We start from the raw sequence: 21186 nt of genomic DNA, 5'->3' as shown, positions 1-21186 counted from the left end.
TTGTGGAGGATTGAGGTGTTGAAGCAACTGGTTATCGAGGGAATCAGGACCAGGGGCTGAATCATAGGAAGAAGAGAGGACCAGAAGAAGTTTCTATTCAATAATAGGTTCACTGCAGGATTCTGCCCGACAAGGGGTAAAACACAAGCGGGAAGCTTCAGCCCAGTGTTTCCAGACGAGGAAGGTGGCGAGATATGAGGTTGATGCCGAAGGTGTTGCAAAATGGGTAGCATGGTGTTCTGCAAGAACTGATGGATCCGTACAAAGATCTCCTGGAAGCGCAAGGCTCAGAATAGAAGATGGCCTCTGACAACCTTGGAGAGTGTGGAATGTAGTCCACAACTGTGACAAAGGGCTGCAAGAACCTATGGAGGACACACAGCATTCCCAACTCATCCACTTGCTCTGTTTGATTAAGTAATGGGCTTTGACACGAAGATGTTTAATGGTAATAAGAACAGCAGAGGACAGATGTCATTAAGATGCTGCAAGGCATGATGATGATCCCAAGTGGCAGGGGCAATTACCTTATCAGACAGATCATGAAAGACTTCATCACTACAGCCTCACAAAGAAGGTGTAAACACAACCTGAGAGGTATATAGAGGCCAACATGATGGAAGGCCCAGTGGGGGCAGCCTCGCTACAGGGAGATGGGAAGGAAACAAGAGAATCAACAGGAAGCAGCCTCTATCACTATGCAGTGACCAGTGTAAGGAAGAAAGAAGGGGAGGGGAAGTGAGCAAAAGATCAATGGCAGAGAATGTGCCACATGTGGCACTAAAATGAGTAGGGAAACCATCATTGAGAAGGTACATGTTGTAGTCTGCAAGAAACTGATCTATGAGCAGCCCCCAACTAGACAATGAAGCACTGCCTCACAACGGGTGATGGGCATTAAAACCCCGAGGAGGAGGAGGAGGAGGAGGAGGAGGGGAGGGAGGAGTTGCTGAAGGAGGACAGTTAGGGTAGCAAGTGTATGTGGCCTGTCAGGAAGGAGATTGCAAACTGTGATCGCAGAGTCCAAGTGGACTCAGATAGCAACTGCTTCCAATGTGGTACGAAGGGGGGTCCATGTGCTAACAACGTCAATACAGATCAAGATGCAAACGTCACCGGAAGCCATCAAAGGACCGACCCAGTTCCTGGAGAATAACACAAGCTGGCAAATAAAAGGAAATAAGGGATTGCAACTACCAGAGGTAACGGTAGTATCCATTATAGTCCCACTGAATAAGAGAACATGGATCCAAATGAGAGGCGAATGGGCTGGAGCCAATCATGCCGCTGGGTCACCATCTGTCACCAACAATGATGAGGTGACATCAAAGAAGAGATCAGACTCAGGTTGTGGGGGGGAGGGGGGGGGGATCTTGTCCTGGGACTTATGTTTTTTCTTCTTCTTCTATTTCTCTTTCATAGGATGAGGGGGGCAGCACACAGAGGGAGAGCAGGCTGCTGCAAGATCCGGAACTGACACACAGAGGGCACCCATGCAGCGCATGGACTATGGGTCCTGCGGCTGAGTTGTTGCAGCAGGCCTACAGCCTCTAAGATGCCAGGGGCAAGGGGTCCTGGGAGGGATCTCCAACACTGGTGGGTGTCAAAGAAGGGGGACACTTCTCCAGCCAGGGAGAGGGAGTGGCACCAGAGGGGAGGGCGTGGGAACCACAGGGCAGAAGAAGAGAAGAGGGGGATGGGACTGGGGTAAGGAAAAGGGACGACGGCGAAAGGACATAACAGAAGCAAAGCTACAGGTCATTGGCACAGGCTGAAGTCAGGCATATTTCTGATGAGCTTCAGTGTAAGATAAAAGAGTCAAGGGACTTATACACCTGTATCTTCTTTTCTTTCTTATAAACCAGGCAATTTGGTGAGTGACGATCACGACAATCAACACACATGGGCAGCGAAACACAGGGGCTCATCTCACAGAGTGGGTGCCCACTTTCACTGCATACAGGGTCCGCCATATAGCTGGAAGACACATGCAAAGTGCAAGCATGGAAAATGCTGCGTGGGTGACAGGACCTACAACTTCACATCACATAACACACAACCTTGACCATCTGCAGGAGGGTATCTCCCTCAAATGCCAGAATAAAGGTGCCAGCACCTGAGTAATTGTCCTGACTACTTCTCTAAACATGCCGAACAAAATAAATGCCCTATCGTTCCATATTGGCCTGGAGGTCCTCATCAGTTTGAAGGATGAGGTCCCTATGAAAAATGATTCCCTGAACCATATTCAAAGTAATGGCCACCGGGATGTCACTAAGATGGTCACAAGCACTGACGCGCTGCAGTTTGGGTGGCAGTAGTAGTTTTGATCAACAGTGAATCCAACCTCATCTTATTGAGAGTCCACGTCACCAAACTTGTCCTTGATACATTCCACAAAACGTAACTGCCTGGTGGAGTTGATTGTGTCCCCATCACTCCTGGTGCACACCAGATACTGGAGAAAGTGTTTCACTCCAAGCCCGCAAACCTGACCCTCCTCCTAGGGTGCAGCCAGGGAAGGAAGAGACAGCCGTACAAGAACAGACAGCTTTTTGGTGCTTAATACATCCTGTACACAAAGCATCCACCCTGATGCCACCCAGCCACAGCAAGGGCCGTCTTGTGTTGCAGCTGTTGCCAGGTGTTGCAATGCTCTAAAAAGACAAGCAACCACTCCTAGGCATACATTGGGAGATAACAGCTCTGGTAGCAAATGTGAGCCCTGTGTTTTCAATGGGATCAGCTAGATGGGTACATAACATTCACACCACACTGACTGGCTAGACGTGCTGGTGACAATGGGACAGTATTTGGAGGGGGGCGATGGCTTACGGTGTGGAAGGAAGAGGGATGGGGAAGTGGGAGAGGAATCCACACTGTTGATGCCAGGGAGGGAGTTCTTCCCCACATGGCTCACACTGCCGAGAGAAAATTCAAAAGTGGAAGTCAAACCCCAAAGGGAGGCCAAATATGCCAAAATGGAAATGAATTATCTTTTATTTTTACATACCAAGGTCTCATAATGCCAGTTTTCAACAAAGTTCATTGGTTTATGTTACTGGCAAATACAGCCATCACCACTGCCATCCTTTCAGCACGACACTACCTAACACAGAGGCATCAGAAGACTTACAATATACCTCCAAGACAAACCAACAGAATGCTGAATTAATAGGTCCATACACTTAGTTTTCTGTGCGGTTTTACTGGCATCATCAATTTCTTGTCAAACTGACAGCAACTTCCTTGCAAGCCTTGAGCTGTATCATTGACAACTGCATCGAGAACGGGTGAAAGATACCAAGGCAAGTATAGGTAAATGCTTGCCACAAGGATTCTTGAGACATGCGATGCGTTTAGAAGTTTTCACGAGGGTTTTAGTAGTTTTCTGGTGCACATGCCCATTGCTCAGCCAAACAGCACTCAGCCACCCACAGGCTATGCACTAGAGTTCTTGTAGCAGCTGTTCTGGTAGTTTGCACGTGCTCACTGAACTTTTGCATTTTTTTGGTATGAGTATTGCTGCAAAATTTGTGTGAAATATTGACACAGTGCATTATTATAGAGACATTGATGTTGCATGTAGTATTTCATGGGCAACTGCATTTTATTTATTTGAGAGTAATGATGCTGTTTTGTCCAGGACTTTATCATTAAAGTCCTGGGCAAAACAGAAATTAACATGGACAACAAATGCAAGTGATAACATGATTGGTTGGTTGGATTGGAGAAGGGACCAAACTACGTGGTTATCAGTCCCTCAGACCTTGGAATAACTAAAACCCACAAAATCTCACACTATACGAGGGAACTACAAAAATTCAAATGTGTGTGAAATCTTATGGGACTTAACTGCTAAGGTCATCACTCCCTAAGCTTACACACTACTTAACCTAAATTACGAGGGAACTACAATGGCTATAAAATTACAAACTATTGACAGAGAAGGAAGGAAGAAGGCAAAAGAAGGGAGGAGGGAAAGAAAGTGACTAATGACAGGGGCATGGAGGAAGAAGCACAGGTAGATAAGATAAGACACTCGAGATAAAAAAAAAACAGAAGGAAAGGAGTGGGAAGGCAGAGGGTGGGGGTGTACCACCAAGCCTAGTCAAAGCCACTCGAGTCAGGGCAAAGGGGGGAGCAAGACGGCCTGCCATCGCCTCTACCCACCAATGAGGTTGAAGGTCCCACCCTTAAATAAAAGCCATAAGAAACCCCATCACGAAGAAATCATAAAACAAGATCAGCTGCTGAGGCATTGTCAGCTAACACCAGTGGTAGCAAGTCAGGAAAGCTAAAAGTCCGTTGCAGTGCGGCTAAGTCGGGACAGTCCAGTAACATGTGAACCACGGTCAACATTGATCCACAACAACAGAGATAGGGGTCCTCACAACAGAGGAGATAACTGTGAGTCAGCCAGGCATGACTGATGCATAGCCAGCAAAGGACGACAGAAGCCTTACTTGAGGCCCGTAAGGAGGGCCACTACTTAGTTGTAGAATCCTTTACCACCTTGAGCTTGTTTGGTGAAGAGAGTGTGCCATTCTGCATTTCAAAGTCCCCAAACCTGACGATGTAATGCCGAGTGAAGGTCTATTTCTTGAATGCCAATAGCAAGAGATGGCCTGTTAGTAGCCAATTTAGCCAGTCGATCAGCAAGTTCATTGCCAGGGATCCCAACACGGCCTGGGGTCCAAATGAAAACCACTGAGCATCCACATTGATCAAGGAGAGGATGGGAGTCCTGGATAGCTATGACCAACAGGTGGCGAGGGAAGCACTGGCTGATGGCCTCCAAGCTGCTCAAGGAGTCACTCTAGATAGTGAAGGACAGTCCTGAGAAGATGTGGACATAGTCCAGCGTGCGCAAGATGGCTACCAATTCTGCAGTACAAACACTACAGCCACCTGGCAAGGACCGAAGTTCCGCGTGTCTCGCATAGGTGTAAGCATAACCAGTGTGGCCAGCAACCATCGAGCCATCAGTATAAATCACTTCTGAACCATGACATGAACTGAGGAGACAGTAGAATTGATGGTGAAGGGCCTCCGGAGGAACAGAATCCTTTGAACTGATGGAGAGATCAAGAAAGAGCTATGGCCAAGAGACGCACCATGGAGGGGTATAGGCACGCGCGGAGAAAAGAAGTGGTAAAGGGAAGCGCTGGAGCTCAGAAAAGAGTGACTGAATGCAGGCAGCCATGATAAGCAAACATCATGGCCGCCACTGCGGGAGGTTGATCTCCATGTCTGGATAAAGGAGACCATAATTAGGATGCTTTGGGGTGCAGCGAATGCTGAGCACGTAAGATATCAGCTGTTGTTGGCACAAAACTCCCAGTGGTGGAATCCCCGCCTTTGCGAGAAGGCTAATCATGGGGCTAGTCCGGAAGGCACCAGTCCCAAGCCGTAACCCACAATGTATCTGCAATGTCGAAGGTGACACAGAACCACAGACAAAACTCCTGTAGTCTAAACAAGACTGGACCAGAGCTTGGTACAGTTGCAGTAGAATAGAGCTGTCTGCACACCAGGTGGTATTGTACAAACATCAAAGAACATCGAGATGTAACCAGCACATCCTCTTCAGCTGGCGAAGATGAGGGAGCCATGTCAAGGCATCGAAGACCAGACCCAAGAGGCAATGGGTGTCCACCACCTCGAGGGATTGGCCATTGAGAAGCAGGTCTGGATGGGGATGGACTGTATGGCGACGACAGAAATACATGACACACGAATTGGCTACCGAAAACTGAAAGCCATGGGATAGAGCCCAAGACTGCGCCCGGAAGATTGCCCCCTGTAGACAGCGTTCTGCAGCGCCCATGACAAAGGAAGTGGCGTGGATACAAAAATCATCAGCATACAAAGAGGGGGACACCGTCGGCCCAGCAGCAGACACCAGTTCATTAATGGCTACGAGAAAGAAAGGGACGCTCAGCACAGAATGCTGTGGAACCTCATTTTCTTGCCAATGGGGAGTGCTATAGGAGGAACCAACTTGGACCCGGAAAGAGCGACAAGAAAGGAAGTTATGGATAAAAACGGGCAGAGTGCCACAAAGGCCCAATTCACGAAGTGTGGTGACGATGTGGTGGTGCCAGGTGGTGTCATAGGCTTTATGCAGGTCAAAGAAGACTTCAATGTGTTGCCGATGGGCAAAAGCCAACCGGATAGCAGACTCCAGGTGCACCAAATTATCCACCGTAGAGCGGCCACAGCGAAAACCACCTTGAGTCAACGACAAAAGGTCATGAGATTCAAGGATCCAAAACAGCCGCTGACACACCAGGCATTCAAGGAGCTTGCAGAGGGTGTTGGTAAGGCTAATTGGAGGCTAGCTATCCAACTGAAGAGGTGGCTTCCCAGGCTTCAACACCAGAATAACAATGCTTTTCTGCCACTGGGTAGGAAATACCCCTCACTACAGATGGTTGTAAAGGGTCAGTATACGATGGTGGCCAGCCACCGATGGGTGCTGGAGCATTTGGTTATATATCCGATCAGGTCCAGGAGCTGTGTCAGGTCAAAGAGCGAGGGCACTGGTAAATTCCCACTCACTAAATGGGGCTTTATAAGGCTCTAAGCAGCGAGGAACAAAAGACAAAGGCAGTCGTTCCGAGCACTCTTTCAGGAGGAGGAATGTGGGCGAATACTGAGATGATGCAGAGGCTTGGACAAAGTGTTGATCAAAATGCTGTGTGACAAAGTCTGAATGGGTAAGAACAACACCATGCACAGAAATTCCTGCAACGCCGGGGGGAGGACGATGGCCAAAAATTCACCCGTGTTTCGCCCAGACTTGTGAAGAGGGGGTGTGCAGTCCTATGGCAGCCACATATTGTTCCCAGCAAATCCGTTTCTGAAATTTGCTAAGGTAATGGGCCTGGGTGCGGAATCATTTAAAGTCCAAAACGAGAGCTGTAGAACGGTGCCGCTTGAAGTGTTGAAGAGTAACGGCGGCGGTCTTTTATGGCCACAGCAATTTCCAGAGTCCAGCAAGGGACCATCTTCCGATGGGGGGGGGAACCCAAGGAAAAAGGGATGGCTGAAACAGTTGGGAAAAGGATGGCGGCAGTCAAAGTCTGTGTAGACTCATCTATACTGCTGTGTGGTAGTACAGGGGGGATGGTAGTATAGGAGAAGGCATCCCACTCAGTTTTAGAGAAGGCCCACCTGGGAGGGGGTCAGAGTGACATACATTGAAAGGAAGGGCAAAAACAATCAGACAATGATTGCTGTCACGTGAGTCATCATTGACACCCCACTGAATGGAGGGAAGAAGGCCGGGACTTCAGATGGAGAGGTCAATGGCAGAGAAAGTGCTGTGTGCCACACTAAAGTGTGTGGGGGCACTGGTGTTTACCAGACAGAGGTCAAGCCCTGTCGGAACAGCTTCAACAGTCCTGCCCAGGGCAGTAGTTGGGTGACTACCCCAAAGAGGGTTGTGGCCATTAAAGTCTCCTTGAAGCAGGAAGGGAGAAGGGAGTTGTTGAAGAAAGGTGGTTAGGGCAAGGGATGTGTGCGTCCTGTCAGATGGGAGGTAGAGATTACCTATTGTGATTGGAGTAGCCAGATGGACCCTGACAGCAATTGCTTCCAGAGTGGTATGGAGGGGAACCCATTTACTAACAATGTCCTTTCGGACCAAGATGCAAACACCACCAGAAGCCCGCAAGGGGCCAATTTGGTTCCGACAAAGTGTGGAACCCACAAAGGGTGGGTGAGTAAGAGTTGACAAAATGGGTCTCCTGGAGAGCAATGCAAGCAGCAGAGTAGGAGGAAAGTAGGGGCCGTGACTCTGGGAGGTGATACAAATATCCATTACAATTCCACTGGAGGATTCTCAAGCTGGAGTCCAAATGACAAGCGAACAAACCGGAGCCGGTCACGCCGCCGAGTCGCCATCTGTAACCAGCTGGAGTCCAGATGACAAGGGAACAAACCGGAGCCGGTCACGCCGCCGAGTCGCCATCTGTCACCGATAAAGATGGGGTAAAGTCGATATAGGTGGGGTCACGCTCTGTTGGTTCATTGGCTGGAGGAGGGGAAGGCGGCGGCACCTCAGGTGGTACTGGAGAGGCCTTGCCCTTGTTCTTGTGTTTCTGCTTCTTCTCTTGTGAAGGAAGAGAAGGGCAGACTGCAGTGAGGTTGGGCACAGAATTACACCTGGCAATCTTGACACCCACCAGCCGCAGATCTTGTGGCCGATGCAGAGCTGCAGATCACCTTTCAGGTGGGGGCTGGGAAGAAGAGTCCCAGGAAGGAGCTCCAGAACCAGTGGCTGCCAAAGAAGGTGAGCAATTCTCCAGCAGGGGATGGGGAGCAGCACCCGAAGGGGTGGGTAGGGGAGGGGGAGGGGGCATGGGAGAGGGAATGTGAGGCGGAAGGTGTAGGGTGAATGGAGCGGGGCTGGGAAGATGAGGGAGTAGGAGGGGGAATGGATGTAATTGATGCAAAAGTAGAATTAATAGGCACGGGATGTAGCCAGTCATACTTTCAACAAGCCTCATTGTAGGTAAGTCGATCTAAGACCTTCTACTCTTGAATCCGTCGTTCTTTCACATACACCGGGCATGCTGGCAAGCGTGGAAGATGCTGCGCATTACAATTTACACACACTGGCGGGGAGCACAGGCACTCCCTCATGGAGGGGGCACCCCAATATCACTGCAGAGGTTATCATTGGTGCAGCGGAAGATGTGTGTCCAAACCATAAGAATTTAAAGCATGTCATTGGTGGTGAAATGTAAGGTTTTACATCACACTGATACACCTTCACCTTGACCTTCTCTGAGAGGGTATCCCCCTCAAAAGCCAGGATAAAGGTGCCTGTATTGGTGTGATTGTTTTTAAGGCCTCACAGTATATGGCGAATAAATCAAACTCCTCGCCACTCAAAGTTTGCACTGAGCTCCTCATCAGTTTGGAGAAGAATATACCGGTGGAAAATGATGCCCTGTACTGATTTCAAGGATTGGTGGGGTGCGACGCAGACCAGAATGTCACCAAGATGGTCACAAGCACGAAGGGCTTCAGATTGGGCAGCAGAAGATGTCTTTATGAGCAAAGAACCAGATCACATTTTACTCCACATTTTACTCCACTTCGCCATACTTATCTTCAATCGTCTCCATGAAAAACAAAGGCTTGGTCACAGCAAAACTTTTACCATCAGTCCTGGTACAAAACAGGTATCAAGGGAAAGGTTTCAACAGAAGTTGGTGAGCTGGGAAGCTAGGGGGTGGCTAGGGAGAGGAAGGCTGAAGGATCAGAAGAAGGAGTGTCATGTCATCTACCACTCTTAAAGACGGCCCACAGTATGGGCAGAATGTTGAAGCTTTTGTCGCTTCATGTGCAAGGTCTCTGCCATAGTACCACCCACTCCGACCAGGGGCTCGCCCCGTGGGCGTCGCCCAGCCACACAAGGGCCGTCTGCCCCAAAGTGATCAGCATCGACTCCTTGGCATACACGAGGTATTAACAGCTCAGGTACTAGTAGTGTGATCCCTGTGTTTTCAGGGGGGGTCAGCCAAGTAGGTACTTAACAGCCCTACCACGTGGACTGGCTACCGTGATGGTGACCTAGCAGGAAGAGAGCCAGGGTGCAAGGGGAAAAGGAAGGGGAGAGGAGCCTGCACCATGGAAACTAGGTTGGGAGTTCATCCCCAAAGGTCTCACACTGAACAGAAAACGTTGGAAATGGAGGTCAAACCCCAAGGGGACCAAAAATGCCAAAAAGGAGATGAAAACAGCAAACTAAACAATAGCACATACCAAAACAAAGCCGGGAGGAGAGCCAGGTTGATATAAAGAAGTCTGCCAAGAGGGAAAGGAGGGGGAGGGAGAAAGGAGCAAGGACAGGGAAGGAGAGGAACAGGGACGGTAATGCAGTCTGGAAAAAGGAAGAAGACTGCAACAGTTTGGGACCCCGTGCGCGCCACACACATACCCACAAAAGGGACTGTGGGCCCCCCAGAGGAGGAGGAGGAGGAGGAGGAGGAGGAGGAGGAGGAGGAGGAGGAGGGGGGGGTTCATACTGCCATTATGAATGTGAATAGCCAGAAATAAAACATTTTTATTGTTTATCTTAGTGTTTCTCCCACATACTGACTAGAGGATGTATCAGAATTTTATTCAGTTGTCATTTACTTCAAAGCATGCTACTTCAATATGACATATGCCAGTTATCTCCAGACAAGTCAACGGTAACCGACATACGCTTCCCATGTCGCACTATCTATTAGTGCACTGTATGCATTTTGTGTATGTATCATCATCTTAATGAAAGATTATCCACATGACCCAGTAACAAACGAACTGTTAAACTAAGCTGTTCAATTGGGTGGCCTTCTGCATAGCCTGACACACAGAGAGAGGACAGTCGAAATAACACAAGTCGAAGCATTATCCGACTAATACCTGTTATCACATCTATAAGTTTCACTGCATGGATTCAAAGAGTCTCCGAACAATTTTGCTGAAGATCTTTTTTTTATATATTTGTTACATATGCAGTGAAAATACAGTAATACCATACTCTGTGGGTTGCAAATGGTTAGAGTAGCATTTGTGGTCACTGCAATGTTCTGATCTATGTAGAACATAGCACACAGATAAGTTATTTTATAAACTCTCACATTCCACAAGAGTAAATCATCCATCACTAATTCTCAGAATGTCTTCAATCTTAGACAGAGGGCAGAAAATTTATTCATTTAACCTGATCAGATTAAGGCCTTCAGGCCCTCTAATATTGGACCAGGGTTTCCCAAATACAGTATTGTTTTACATCATAGTTTCCTAAGAAATAACAATAATTTTAAAATTTTTAATATAATTAAAAATGTTCTGAATGTATGTAGAGATAATGTGAATAAATAGTCCTGACTAACAACTAGTAAAGTTAGTACTAGCAGCATTAGATTAACTTGAAATTTCTGTAAGATTCTGGTTATCTTAGACAAAACTTTGGCAACTTATGGAATGAAAGTTATGGACTTTGACATCATAGTATCCTCTGTATCCGGTGTCGGCCTTCTGGCTTTTATAGTGGCCTGTTAATCTCCCAGGTAGAACATCCATTTTTCTTAACTATTGTTTTCTGGTGAGCTAATACCCTCCTCACAGCATTACTTCCACTAGTACCTCATCTCCAGACCTCACTGCAGCTCTCCTGCTAAACTTTCAGAACTAGCATTCCTGGAAAAAAGGGTACTGCGGAGACATGGCTTAGTTACAATCTAGGGGATGTTTCCAGAATGAAATTTTCACTCTGCAGAAGTGTGTGCTCTGATATAAAACTTCCCGGCAGGCTGTGGCTAAACCAAATCTCTGCAATATACTTTCTTCCAGGAGTGCAATGTCCTTTCTTTCAGGAATCCTAGTCCTGTAAGCTTCACAGGAGAGCTTCTAAGAGGTTTGGAAGGTAGGAGATGCGGTATTGTAAGAAGCAAGGCTATCAGGGCACACTGTGAGTTGTGCTTACATAGTTCAGTTGGTAGAGCACTTGCCCATGAAAGGCTAAGGACCCAAGTTTGAGTCTTGGTCCGGCACACAGTTTTAACCTGCCAGCACCCACTCCACTCCACAGTGAAACTTTCATTCTATAATTCCTGGAATCATCTATACTCAGTTAATTCTGGAAGCCACTGCTATTATTTACACACAGATCAATCAGCAGCTTTAAGTACAAGTGAACAGACTCGTGTCTATAGCATTCATATTTATTTGTAACAAAAGCTTAAAACATATTTCACATTTAAAACACTGTTTTGAAAATGGTGATCATGCAAACTTGAACCTGCACTCTGCATACATGATATCTTCAATGGCATAGATAGAGGAAACCAGATTAATCTGGTGTTTCTACACTTTCAAAATGCTTTTGATTCAGTACCAAATCAAGGCTATGTAGGCCATTCAAGTAGGAACCAGTAATGGGGATGAGACAATCTGATCTGCCTGAGGAGGAGGGGGACAACCAATGATTTGTATTGGCATGGGTTTAGAGGAATTGGTAAAGGAATCACTCACTCAGCAACCACCAATATGCCAATTAAAAATATCTTACAGCTTTATACAGCATTATGTGAGATGGGTAATGGAAACATAGGCAATGAAAGGCTTAAACAGTGATACATACTAGCGGCCAATTATGATTAAACACCAACACAACAAATGTATGAAACAAACTGACTGCTCTGTTAAGACTGACTACTTTGCAACTACAAGAAATGCAGATCTCAAGATGGGTGACACTGCCCGAAACTGACAGTTTTATAAAAATGAACAAGAAGCTACAGACAGAAAATAAGTCGATTGCCTTCACGAATCTCTCCAGCAGCAACAAAAATATTAGCGCTACCTAACCATCAAAGGCAAAGTCACGGAAGGGAATCGCTGAGCCTCATCTCATTAACTATTTCCAAATGTCTGACTGTTCATAACGGAAGGGAACCTCTGTGGTATACAGTCACTGTAAAGAAACTTTTAAAGAAACAGATTACTGCATAATACGAGGTCTGTTTGAAAAGTCCGTGCAAAAATAAGAACTACTTACGTGTTTAGGGTAATCCTTTTTTATTTTTTGACAGTCTCCTTTTAGAATTATATACTTCATCCCACACTGCTCTAATTTGTTGATCCCTTCCAAATAATAGGAATTGTCCAAGTCTGCAAAATAGCTATTACTTGCTGCAATCACCTCCTCATTTGAATAAAATCTTTGTCTCGCCAGCCATTTCTTCAGATTGGGGAACAAATAGTAGTCCACGGGAGCCAAGTCTGGAGAATAGGGGAGATGTGAAACGAGTTGGAATCCTATTTCAAATAATTTTGCGACCACAACTGCTAAGGTGGGTGCTGGTGCACTGTCGTGATGGAAAAAAACAGTTCAATAACGATGAATAATACACACCTGTAATATTTTTACCCTTTTCCAGATAGTCGATGAGGATTATCCCTTGCGAATCCCAAAAGACAGTCACCATAACCTTTCTGGCTGAAGGAATGATCTCTGCCTTTTTGCTCCAGATTCTCCCTTGGTAACCCATTGTTTAGATTGTTGTTTGGCCTCAGAAGTATAGTAATGTATCCACGTTTCATCCACCGTGATGAAAAGACACTTAAATTCCTGCAGATTCTTCCTGAACAGCTGCAAACCATCCTTGCAACACTTCACACGATTCTCTTTTTGGTCAAGCGTGAGCAATCGCGGAACCCATCTTGCGGATAGCTTTCTCATGTCCAAATGTTTATGCAAAATATTATGTACTCGTTCACTGGAGATGCCCACAGCACTAGCAATCTCATGCACCTTAACTCTTCTGTCATCCATCACCATATCATGGATTTTATCAATTATTTCTGGAGTCGTAACCTCCACAGGGCGTCCATAAACTGTTCTAATCGAAGGTGCAGAGTCACCGTAATGTTTATCAAGCTTCTCTTTAGTCTCCTGAGGCGTTTTGCCTTTCATTAAGTAATGTTTAATCACCACAGAAATTCTTTTTCGTCCATTTTTTTACAGTCACTCTACTTCCTTGATTCACACGAATGCCAAACACAAAGAAATAGACCAATATGACTGAATTTGGTGTGCATTCTTTCCAAAGATGCTACTAACTAAAATGACCTCGATACATGCCGGTGGTGTCATCTCTCGGACTTTGCACAGACTTTTCAAACGCCCCTCATAGTTTTACAACAAAGCGTAGGGCTATAGATAGAGAGATGCTTAATGAAATGAGTTTGGCTGTCAAGACAAATGCGTAATGCCTTCAATGCCTACCGTAGTCGAATAATGTCAAGCAAGCTTTCACAGAACCCAAAGAAAGTCTGGTCATATGTAAAGGCTATTAGTTACACCAAAGTTTTTATGTCCAGCCGCTAGTGAATGAGAGAGGAACCAAAATTGAGGGTAGCAAAGCATAAGCTTTTAAAAGTTCCTTTACAAAGGAAAACCCAGGAGAAATGTCCCAATTTAATCCTTGTACCACTGAAAAGATGAATGGAATAAATATTAGTGCCAGTGGTGTTGAGAAACAGCTGAAATGGTTAAAACTGAACAAAGCTCCAGGGCTCAATGGAACCCCTGTAAGATTCTATACTGAATTTGCAGCTGAGTTAGTCCCTCTTCTAACTATAGCCTATCATAGATCCCTTGAACAAAAACCATGTCCAGTTCTTGGAAAAAGGCACAGGTCACACCCGTTCACAAGAATGGTAGTAGAAATGATCCACAAAACTACCGTCCAACATCTCTGACATCGATTTGTTGTAGAATCTTAGAACACATTCTGAGCACACACATAATGAGATATCTTGAACAGAATGACCTCAATGCCAACCAGCACAGATTTCGTAAACACTGATCATGTGAAACGTGACACACACTTCTCACATGAGATACTGAAAGCTTTGGATCAAGGCAATCAGGTAGATGCAGTATTTCTTGATTTCTGAAAAGCATTTGACTCAGTACCACACCTATGATTATTGTCGAAAGTACAATCATATGGGGTATCAAGTGAAATTTGTGACTGGATTGAGAACTTTCTGATAGGGAGGACACAGCATGTTATCCTGGATGGAGAGTCATCATCAGATGTACAAGTAACTTCGGGTGTGCTCCAGGGAATTGTGTTGAGACCCTTACTGTCCATTTTGTATATTAATGACCTTGCAAGAAATATCAATAGTAAAATCAGGATCTTTGCAGATGATCCTGTTATCTATAATGAAGTATCATCTGAAAGAAACTAAATATTCAATAAAATCTTGATAAGATTTCAATGAGGTGCAGAGCTTCGCAGCTTGCTCTAAATCTTCAGAACCATAAAATTTTGCACTTCACAAAAAGAAAAAATGTATTATCCTATGCCTATAATATCAATGAGTCATTGTTGGAACCTGCCAACTCATACAAATACCTGGATGTAACACTTTGTAGGGACATGAAAATGAATGATCACATAGATGCAGTTGTGGATAAAGCAGGTGCCTTCAGTTTATTGATAGAATGTTATGGACGTGCAATCAGTCTACAAAGGACATTTCTTAAAAATCACTCGTGAAACCAGTTCTACAATATAGCTCAAGTGTGTGGGACCCGTACAGATAGGACTAACAGGGATATTGAACTTATACAGATAAGGGCAGCATGAATCATCAAAGGTTTGTTTAATCCATGGGGGAGGGTCAGATATACTGAGGCAAATGAATTGGAAGTCTCTTGAAGACAGACAAACTATCCCAAGAAAGGCTATTAATAAATTTTCAAAACTGGACTTAAATGATTACTCCAAGAATATACTACAACCCTCACATATTGCTCACACAGAGATCATGAGGATAAGAGTAGAATAATTACAGCATGCAAGGAGCCATTCAAATCATCATTCTTCCCGCACTCCATATGTGAATGGAACACGAAGGAATCCTAATAATTGGTACAGTGGGACGTATCCTTTGCCCTACACCTCATGGTGGTTTGTAGAGTAGATGTAGATGCAGATACTGAGAATTGTTACCAGCAACTCAAAACTATGGAGGTAGAGGCATCTCTACCAGAACAAACCATAATGTATGTGCTGAACATATCCATAAAGCAAAATAGTAATTTTAGATTATATTACTGATGGCAACATATGTAACACTCAGTTTTGTTAATCGAAACAAGGAATTCTTGGTGCCACAGGCTGAAAAAAGATAGTTGTAGGCATTAATGGTACAAGGAAAATGTATGTATTGTATTCAGAGAGAGTGTTTTTTCTCTTGTAGGTAAAAAAGAACTAGTTCCATCAGTGTGTTACAAATCTGGAGTTGCAAAAAATTGGGAACTTCTGATTTGGTGATTGCTGGCCACTAAGACTGCAACACCAGAAAGGGTAATAAATTCAAAATTTTACTTACTAAGGGTACACAGTACAGCAGGAAGAATACACAACTAAATTTGTAGGTTATCTGGTGCTAGACAGGATGTGAAATTTATACACAGATCTGCCACATATGGCAGCAACAACTGATCTAATCCAGTTGGGCACCGAGTCAAAGTGAGTTTGGATGACAAATACGGGCACGTCATTCTATCCTGCTTCAACTCTGTGTCAGAGTTCATCAATCACAATGCCTGGCAAGTGGTGTTCTGGATAAATTGATAATTTCCCTTTTGGATACATGTACTACGTATCACTGAGTGAACACAGTCAAAACAGATGAGAGAAACTTTCATGCTTAATCTCCTCCACTGTCCTCAAAATTGCATGTACATCTGTACCATAAGCAGTGAATTCATTCAGGAAGCAGATCTTGTACACACAATCAGGGTAAGCCACAGCACAGGTACCGATGTCCTGCTTAGACCCATCTGTAAAAGCATTTAGTTACGGCGCTGGTCTGAAATATTGTAAAATCTCTTTAAATACTCTCAGATAATCAGCCATGTAACATCATTCAGTTCAAGCAATGTTCCTGCTACCTAACTTTGCCTTGGGCGGTCTTGATGACCATGGAGAGTCAAGGCCTTATCAGAAACAGTATGCCCTAACAAAGTCTGTAGTCATAACTACACCCATACAATAAGTGTGATAACAAATCACGTTATGAGAATCAAAACTCTGGTACACCGCAGCAGAAGCATTACTATCAACTTGTACAATGGCAACAGTCAACCAACCATTATCATGACTAAAAGTATAATTATTATTAACATTGAAATTAAATACACATCTTACAAACACACAAGGACAGAGGTGCAGGCAACTCCTTTCAGTTTATTCTTCGTGGCACCAATTCCAGTTCCACTCTTCACATCAATGTTGTCAACAGACTTAAAAATTGGGAATGGCCCTCTAGCTAGTGTCGTGAAGAATAAACTGAAAGTAGATTCCTCCACCTCTACCCCTGATGGTACTTTTGTATTTGTAGGATGTGTATTTAACTTTATTATTAGTAACAATGATACTTTCAGTCATGGTAATGACTGGTTGACCACTGCTATTGTAAGCATTGGTAGTGATGCTTCTACTGCTAACGTGTTCTTGTCATTTGATTTGTCGTCTTACTCATCATATTGGTGAAGTTGTGAATAAAGAATTTGGTAGGTTGTAATATGTTTCTGATACAGCCTTGACACACTGTACTTGTAGTACACGATAAGTAGAGGGTACTGAAGCTGTTTTTATTTGGTTTAAAAGACACAGAGTTTGTGAAAAATATTTCTGTAACTGGTGACTGTGGTAATCACATCCGGTCTGGTAAACACGTCTGCCGTGCCTAAAAAACCTAGAAGCACTGCAGGATGTGCCAGGGACTAAGTTCCACACTAAGGGAGACATGCAGCTCTCGTTGCACAAGTGGAATCAAGCCTGCATTGAGCCACTGAGTCACCCAGGCACACTAACTATCCAAGGACAGCCCAGAGAGATATAACAGAAAATTCACTTCTCAGCTTTTGGCAAGATCAATGTTTTATTTATTTTAATTCATGGGATTTAAGATAACCTTTAACAATGATGATGATGGTGATAAACAGTGCAGCAGTATATACAACGACTTGCAAAATGTACCCAGTACGACAGACAAACAGCACAGATATGTATTTTCTGATTCTACTTTGCTTGAATGGATAAACTGTTTAAAAGATCATCAATCTTGCAACAATGAAAGATTTTCATCATGTAAAGCTTCCTATGTGGACTAAATGAACTGTGAAATGCTGTATGAACTTTATCAACAATATTCCTAATTTTGAACAAACTGTCACCTGTACAGTTGCCACAAAAGTGTAGCATTTTCAAAAGTAAAATAAAATGGTCTCTAGAAATAATTTTGCTAAAACTGGAGTGATAAAAGTATATCTATGGACCAATAAGCATTTATTTTCAACTTTTTAACTTGAAAAATCAGAAGACAAATAGCAACAAAACTATAGTTCCTAAAATCGCCTATCATTCCACCTTGATAGTCAATAATGCACAGAGTCACGAGTATTTGCCTTGGTATATATGCAAAATCAACATATTTTGTCTGCTGTAAAATGAAACAGGTCTTCTGACAGGAATATCATAAAAAATAAGAGTATGTCTGAGTCATTAACCGACTGACGTGTGCCCTGAACGCAACTCATCAAACGCATTATTTAACGGCCGGAAATAAGTTTGTTTGTGATCAAAAGTGTTACTAAGGTGTGTTCTTTCCCGAAGTATTTCATTTTCTGATTCTACAGATCCTGAATGTCTGCTGACTCCACCTCTCGTAGAAACATCAAACTAGTGTGTTGTACCAGCTCATTTTTAGGGCTGAGGACTATTACTTTGAGACACTGTTGATGACTCATCACTGTACTGACATCAGAGAATTTACACTCTCTGTCACTCCTAGTGATCATTTTTGGATACTATCTGTGGAACCACAGCAATGTACAACAGAAGAGTATGAAGTTAATACTAACAAAAAAAAATATCGATATCGAAATCTGCAGTGAGGGACCACAGCAGCAAATGTAGATACACATTCCAATATGCAACTGGAACTCAAAGTATGTCGCAGAAATTCAGTTCTGTGTCTTAACACTCTAGAGAACACAGGTACCTGTGGCTCAGTGTGCTTAATCTCATCGACAGCAATGAGACGACTGGATGAGTTAACTAGTCCACAGCAGTCAGAGGGTTATCAGTTCTATGGCAGATAGTGTTCATTACTCAACAGGCTGTGCAGTTCTCCACAGTTGGTCAGCTTTTGAACTGTCATAGGGCGCCTCACCATTCCTGATCATTGTAATGATACTGAAACACAGATTGTTGTCTGTAAAGTGTATAGTTAGCCTTGCTTAACATCTGCTTGTGGAATGTTGCCAGGTGAAACCATTCAGAGCATTATTTGTGCCATATGAATGCCATCGATTAGGTTGCCTATTTAATCTGTGCAACTGCAATTCGATTAACACAAAGGGTACACCAAAAATTCATCATCATGGAGATCAGATTTTGTGGGTTGTTAGATTTCAATTCACACTGTCGCATCCCAGCCTTAGCATGACTTATGGGTTCGCTACATACTCCAAGCGGCCATTAAGAAGGGACTAAGGTTAGACTAAATGCATCATTCATCTAGAGGTCATTAATGATGAGTACCAGCTCAGATTCAGCAAGGACAGAATGAGACAAGCTGTGTCCTTTTTTAAGGAATCTCTGGATTCAATTCCAGTGATTAAAGGAACCAATGGAACACTTAAATCTGGATTGAGAGACAGCCTCCTGAATGTACATCCAATGTCAAACATTGCAACACCTCCCTTAGATTGTCACATAAAGATTATAGTTATCCCACAGGATGCTACTGCTGCTTAGTCCCTTTCAATTAAACACTGAAAATTCAAAGGAAGATATGGTATTAGAGATGAAACATTTCTTAAGTTCATACATTTTCAAACACTAATTACTAGCCACTATCTTAGCTAAACAAGAGACATGCAGAGGTAAGGTACATGCCCTTCTCCCATATTTTGCAGAAATTCATAGACAATAATATAAGCACAAACAAAAGATGTAAATTATTAGTAGCTTAATTAATCATAACAAATCATAAGTACTGTTTCACTTACAGCAAGAATTTCACACATAGTGTCAGCTGTTGTACCACCAAGTTCTTTGCAGAAAGAGTAGAATGCTTCTAAGTATGCCTTGTACAGGGTGTTTCGTATTATTTCTATATTCATTTCATCAAGATCTTGTTCACTGATGCAGTCCACAAAGAACGGAGCTGAGAAAAACATTTAGTTAAGTAATATTACAAGTTCAATTACTGTCTTCAGCTGTGTAGTTATTCTTTCAGTTAAATTAATGTCAGAATGCCCACATTCTAAAACAAGGAAATGCTCTTAAACAGCAGAAAAAGGTGTTAACTGACGGCTAATAAAGAAGGTTCAGTCAGAACTATTTGTGTGTCAAGAAACATATTTCTGGAGCAGTCAGTACAAAATTTGAGGAATATTGCAAATACAATATGTTTAATTAGAAAGAGTACATACTTATTTGTTAGGTGAAAAAGATGATAAGAAGAACAGTGACTATTCCAAAACAATTACACTAAATGAAATAACTTTAAAACTCACACCACCCACGGCAATGTGGGTAGCATTTCTTTTTCCTTCAGTTACATGGTAACTTTTGCAGAAAGGCATCATAGAAATATAGCTCCATGAATTGGCAAAGCATATACAGGGTCCAACACAATGAATAGTACAATCTGAGTCATAGTATAGCACTGCTGTTGTGCCTGCAAAAACAAGTATGCACATGCTGCACCGAGGCCCTGGTCATTTGTAATTACGAACTTGTGTAGTTCCGAGCATCGAGCATTCGCTGTCAAAGCACTTTTAAAAAACGACAACGGGACTCTCATCACAATTTAGCGAGTCTTTCATCACTATTTTGAGTTGAAATGACATGATGAAAGTCTTGGATCATCAGATGATTGTATGGGGTGGAAGGGTGGGGTCAACAATTCCAGACAACTGCATCTTGTGCAATGAAGAAGAGTGCAGGGCAACAAAGGATGCAGCAGTCCGCAAAGCAAGTGTAGCAGGTGCATCAAGCAACTCATCTGAAGTCCTTACCATGCCGCCAAATATGTTTTGGTGCTAAAAATGTCAAGATTGTTCCCAGTGGAGCATTATTCATAACAGCCTCCACTTCTACCCATACAAATTTCAGGCTGTGCAGAAACTAAATAAACGAGATGCAGCTGCCCGATGAAGCTTTGCCTTGCACCTGCTGGAACTTTTAGTATACAACCCACAGATGCAAAACAGTAGATATCGGATGAAGCTTGCTTCATGTAGACAATGGAATAAATAAACAGAATTACAGGTACTGAGTATCACATAACCAACATAATTTTCACTGGCTGCATTAGAAAACCCTATACAGTGAACATTTGTGTGGTGCAGTGTAGCTTCATCTGGAATCACCAGTCCATATTTTTTGAGGACTGACATGGCGATGCACCAATGGTCATTAGTGATAGCTAGGTCCAAATATTAAATGACTTTTCTTTAAATGTTGAGCAACGATGTGGTTTTACCAGAACTGGGCAACAAATCATATGGCTTGCCATTCAGTGAATGTCTTGCAGTGCCATTTTCCTGGTCACTTTATTTCTACGTTTGCAGACATTCAC

The 21186-nt window shown here is 43.7% G+C and overlaps 1 protein-coding gene across 1 annotated transcript in view; it reads right to left on the bottom strand.

The window, feature by feature from the left end:
* LOC124615510 (V-type proton ATPase subunit d) overlaps positions 1–21186 on the bottom strand; it is a 68522-nt gene that overhangs the window by 31103 nt on the left and 16233 nt on the right. Inside the window, exon 4 of the mRNA XM_047143469.1 lies at positions 19610–19767. Within this exon, the coding sequence (XP_046999425.1) occupies positions 19610–19767 (158 nt within the window). The remainder of the gene's footprint in view (positions 1–19609; positions 19768–21186) is intronic.

Source organism: Schistocerca americana, chromosome 5, assembly GCF_021461395.2.
Source record: "Schistocerca americana isolate TAMUIC-IGC-003095 chromosome 5, iqSchAmer2.1, whole genome shotgun sequence".
Taxonomy (NCBI): domain Eukaryota; kingdom Metazoa; phylum Arthropoda; class Insecta; order Orthoptera; family Acrididae; genus Schistocerca; species Schistocerca americana.
This window is presented reverse-complemented; position numbering and strand designations above follow the sequence as displayed.